Source organism: Pinus tabuliformis, chromosome 5_2 (genome assembly GCF_031772625.1).
Source record: "Pinus tabuliformis cultivar Carrire ecotype Pingquan chromosome 5_2, CPIR1, whole genome shotgun sequence".
NCBI classification, from domain to species: Eukaryota; Viridiplantae; Streptophyta; class Pinopsida; order Pinales; family Pinaceae; genus Pinus; species Pinus tabuliformis.
This window is the reverse complement of record NC_142306.1, coordinates 132550748-132556002: the sequence shown is the minus strand read 5'-3', so window position 1 is coordinate 132556002 and position 5255 is coordinate 132550748. Positions and strand designations below refer to the sequence as shown.

Below are 5255 nucleotides of genomic sequence, written 5' to 3'. Positions count from 1 at the left end.
CACCATGTGAAATTTTTTCGGTTTTATTTATTTATTGATGGTACAAAAATTGGGTCAGAAGTCAAGAATATGTTTACTATCAATTTTTTAATATAGTCTTTTTATTTAATAAATGGTCTGGAAGAGTGTATTATAATTGATTATATAGTTGACGGTGAAAGTTGATATCTTTATTATTTATATGATATTTTTAAAATAAATTATATATAGAAGTTACTTTAAAGTATGATGATCAATGATAATTATAGTTATATGAAGATAATTATTTATATGGTGTGAATATAACTACAATAAAAATTTACAAAATTGAAATCAATAACTAAAAATCAAAGAGGAAAGGGGAGATTAAATTTCCATGCCTTATCATGAGACTTGCCCCACTGAGGTAACTATGTGATCTTGTTATGATGAAAGTCTGGGCCGGGATCAACCAATATATCGTGGGCCATTGACCCATTAATGGGGTCAACCAATATATCCTGGCCAAGATGTTCAACCGTTATTATTATATTTGTCGTACATTGGCTATATGGTTTCCTTAGAGCCACTCAATGAGGCTTCTTTTAAGGTAAGGTAGAAATTTCAAATATAAAGCATTTGTTAAATGTTTGTAGTTTTAATTTTATTTAGTTTTACGATTTTTATTTTTATGTTAATTATTTTTATTAAAAATATTTAGATTTAAGTAATTTAAATATTGTTATTATTTTTGTTTTTTAATTATATATTTTGGTAGATTTTGTGGAAAAATTTAGAATAATAAATCTGAATTATGAAATTTATAAATTTAAATGTTTCATGAATTTAAAAATGTTAAATTTATTTGTAAGTTTGAAAACATAGTTTAAACCATAAATTTTTTAAAAGAATTCGTAAAATAATCTAAATGGTTGGACTTTAACGCTCCTTTCGTCACCGTTTAGTCGTTGCAACTCTAATTCTAGTTTCAATTATTTGAAGGGAAAAAAGAGACGACATTTAGATTATCTTAACAAAGAATGTAAGAATATGGAGTTGCAAAGCAAAAAAGTTTAAATAATTTCAACCGTTTCAATTACTTAAACAAAACATAAGATTTAGATTATCTTAAGTTTAAATGATTTCAACCGTTTCAATTACTTAAACAAAACATAAGATGTTGACGTGCAAGGTAATTTCTTTTTATTATCTTTAACAAAGAAGTTTGACTTGAAAGGAATTTTTTTTTAAATCCGTATTTAATGAGCGAATGAACCAGACAGCGACGGACAATTTTTTCCGTAAAAGTCGACCCCCGGCTTACTTCCCTAATTTCAGTCAAATTGAGCGCCCTCCTCCGCGTGAAACTTCAACGTCAGTTTACTTCCCTAATTTCAGTCAAATTGAGCGCCCTCCTCCGCGTGAAACTTCAACGTCAGTGAGCCAATAATTGAACCTCAGTCAAATAATTTCTCTCCTTACTCGTATCGAACACGGAATGCCATTATTTAAAAACCCTGAGGCATAAGCGATATGGGGCAGAAGAAGAGTAGGTTAGCGTTGACTAACTTTTCCCTGCAACTCAACTCAATTCAGAAAAGAAGGGAAGAATGTATCCCTCCGTTGATGGACAGCCTAAGCATGCAGGTGGGTCTCATAATTATCAGAATCCTTCCCACCCAATTCATGGGTACCCGCAACCTGCAGCAGCTGTTGGTGTTCCGGCTTACGATGCGTACAATAATACTAATAATTACCCTCAAATGCCTCAAATTCCTCAGCAGCAGCAGCAGCGGCTGGGACATCCCTCCGCATGGACCGCTGGACTCTGTGGCTGCGGTGATGATTGTAGCAGTTGTACGTATATTTTCATTTCTCGCCACACTCAATTTTGTAGAGTTGTTTTATGATTTATTGAATAGTAAGTATTTAGTATATATGGTTTAATAGCTAAGTGGGAAAGTTTAGTATATGATTCCATCTCTAACAAAATTATGTATGCGATTAATTACTCCAAACACAATTTCTTCTATTAAAAATATATATATTTAATAATATAACCCCCATTATTAACTGGATAATTATTGTAGGTTGTCTCACATGTTGGTGTCCCTGCATAACATTCGGGCAGATTGCCGAGATAGTTGATAGTGGTTCTACATGTAAGTAATTCATTTCTTCTGCTATTAATTTAAATTGATATTATTTTGAAGATGAATCTTCATTTAGATTGGGAAGAATGTGTTATCATCCCATTCATGATTTTATTAACACTAAAAAATAGCAGTCGGGCTATTTTTCTTCTCCTCCATATTTTCATATTATCTTCTTCCATTGCAGCTTGCGGTGTTAGTGGAACTCTGTACGCTTTGTTACTCCATTTTACGGGCTGCGCCTGCTGTTATTCGTGTTTTTACAGAAAGCGACTCCGCTCCAAATTCAATTTGGAAGAGAAGCCTTGTGGAGACTGCCTTGTTCATTTCTTTTGCGAGTGTTGTGCTCTGTGCCAGGAATACAGAGAACTCAAAAGCAGAGGCTTTGATCCCTCTCTCGGTACGTCATCTTCTATTTATTTCCATACTTCATGGGATAACTGTAGATGGGACTTGGTTTTATTGTTTCTTATGTTGTAAATATGGATCTGGATACGCAGGATGGGTGGGAAATCTGGAAAAGCAGAATCAATCAGTATCCCAGGCAAGGATTGCCACAGCGCCTCCTCTGAGTCAAGCTATGGACAAATAGTTAATGATATCTAATCGGTCAAACTACAAGAAGTAAATGATAATATCCCATCTATCCAGCGGGATGTGGTGCTTATTATGTATCCGAAATTATATAATTCAGTTATTAATATCTGACTTACCTGCTTTAATATTTCGAATAATTTATAAGGAACAGGGTAAATGTGTGGAAATGGGATTTTGCGGAGATAATTTATACCATTTATAAAGGCTAAGGATTAATTAGTTTTTTTAAAGTTGGTTGAGTCGAATGATTATTATTTTCTTTATTTTGATATAATTTTTTGTAAGTGATATTATAAGTGGGGTAGTTTTATGTATTTTGTTGTAATGGTTTTTAGCAGATTTCTTTTTGCTAGCAAGAAATGGAAAAAAATTGTAAAAGTTTAAAAGCTTCTTAATAATTTATTGCAATTTTAATCTTGCTTTCTGGTAAAGGGTAAGATTTATTAGGTTTATTGTTGGGCGATAGATATTTTTTTAGAAAAGAATAAATATTTATTGGGTTAAGGGTTTTGAATAGTTTATTGCTGAATGTTATATTAGTCTAGGGTATAGTCTAGTTTATACATAAAATGATTCTTTCATTTAATAGGGTGATACAATCTCAATCAAGATTATTATTTTTTGTTGTTTAAAATACATTTTTGAATACATAAATGATTCAACGTCTTAAAAAACTTCTTGGACATTGGAATTGTACTGAGATTACCTAAAAAAAACTTTCTTAGACACTCAAATTGTATAGATTAATCAACTTAAACTCAAATTTATGAAAATTTATATTAAATTTTGATTAGTTAAAATTGATCACAAAAAATACTCAAAAAATTCTCTCCAAACTTGTTGAGCATAGGAATAAAATCTTAAATCAAACTAAATAATTCGTTTCTTTAGATCCGATAGAGCAAAGTTTGGTCTCAGTGGAGGTTAACCATCATCATCATCAATATACTTTAATTTATAGCTTATTTATTATAAAAAAATCAATCTTTTAAAAATAAATAATATAAAAATTAAAAATTCTATTTTTATTTTATTTTATTAAATATACAATATAATTAAAAATTAAATTTTAATATATAATTTTAGATTAAAATTTGAATTTGAATACAATAAAGTTAGGTTCAAACTTTTTCATATGCACCCCTTTATGAGAGGGAAATGGCATATGCACTTTATACCATGTATTCATTAGGAATAGTCATCTAAAAAAATATTGTTTTCCATATGCATCCATTTATTAGAGGAAAGCAGCCTATAGATTTTATATATTTATTATGACTAATTATTTTAAATAAAAATAGCTTTTGTTAAATTATTTTAATAAAAATTATATGGAGTTGTTTTTAGTGTAATTTATTAGATTTTTTAGTGTTTTGGTGGAAAAAAATGAGGTCAAATCTTGATTTGTGTTATTTAAACTAGTTTTTTTTATTTTATATATGGATTCAGCACCCTAAAAAACCTCTAGGGCACTTGGATTGTGCAAGGGTTACCCATTAAATTTGTGATTTCAATAAATTTCTACCAAATTTTAAAGAAATTAGACCAGAAACACCCACCAAAAAAACTTCCCAAAAATCTAAAACAACTTAAATCTATACTATTAAACTAAATAAATTATATTAAATATTAAATCATACAAAAATAACTATATATAAATAACATAGTATCAAATAAAAACAAAAATTTAATCCAAGCCAACTTAAGGTAATTCTACCTTAATAAAAATATATTGGATACCATTTTTGTGTGACAACAAAGCAAACAATAAGATTTATATTAATTTTCACTACAACGCTTGAACTTCTATGACCAACATTTTGTTAAGCACATGGAGAAAGCAATACTTTAAATTTGGATTTGCTTCACATTTCTAAAAAATAATTAAATTTTGAATTTTGCAAATTTAACTACAATTAACGTACTCATTAAAAAAATGTGTTTTTCAAAGCATTTAAGGTGTACATTTTCAAGGATCGGAAACATTTATTTTATTAAATCACTTCATCTCTTATTACTAAATAACTAAACTCCTTTGCTAATAAATTTAACTATTTAAACATAACATGTAATGAAGACACATGTTCATTGTGTATTGATTAAAACGAAAAAAGAAAACTTCTTTTACAAATTTAAAGGATTCCATTTTTATTTTACATGCATGTAGCTATGCTATTCAAAGTAAGGTTTAGATGTGTTTAATTTGCCACAACTCGAAATAGACTCTTCGAATATTCACGGGAAAAAGTGAAATTGGAATGGTACCTAAGATGCAGTGATTATTACAAAAACACATTTTTGCATATGTATATGTTAAAAACGCTCCTTTTAAAAATAGTGAAATTGAAATGGGGACCTTAACAAAAACACAAATGTTTCTTTTTAAGTAAATTCAATAATATAAAAAGAACAAAATCAATTATAATTTACTTGGTATTTTACATTATTTATATAAGAAGAGAAGAATAAGGCACTACACTATTATAACCTATATTATATAGGGAATGTTTGTTTGTTTTTTTACATTATAGAAATTCTTTGAAACAA

The 5255-nt window shown here is 28.8% G+C and overlaps 1 protein-coding gene across 1 annotated transcript; it reads left to right on the top strand.

The window, feature by feature from the left end:
- Nucleotides 1-1477: 1477 nt before the first annotated feature.
- Nucleotides 1478-2875, top strand: LOC149157867 (protein PLANT CADMIUM RESISTANCE 7-like). The gene is made up of 4 exons (XM_089437672.1): nucleotides 1478-1815; nucleotides 2049-2120; nucleotides 2299-2511; nucleotides 2612-2875. Exons 1-4 carry the CDS (start codon nucleotides 1569-1571, stop codon nucleotides 2701-2703), a joined length of 624 nt encoding a protein of 207 aa, XP_089293798.1. The 5' UTR covers nucleotides 1478-1568; the 3' UTR covers nucleotides 2704-2875.
- The last annotated feature ends 2380 nt before the right edge of the window (nucleotides 2876-5255 follow it).

What these genes read in the sequence shown, in the direction of transcription:
- LOC149157867 (XM_089437672.1), top strand. Translation starts at nt 1,569, where the DNA reads ATGTATCCCTCCGTTGATGGACAGCCTAAGCATGCAGGTGGGTCTCAT. An exon ending in CGGTGATGATTGTAGCAGTT is followed by an intron (nt 1,816 to 2,048) that starts GTACGTATATTT and finishes TAATTATTGTAG; the next exon opens with GTTGTCTCACATGTTGGTGT. An exon ending in AGTTGATAGTGGTTCTACAT is followed by an intron (nt 2,121 to 2,298) that starts GTAAGTAATTCA and finishes CTTCCATTGCAG; the next exon opens with CTTGCGGTGTTAGTGGAACT.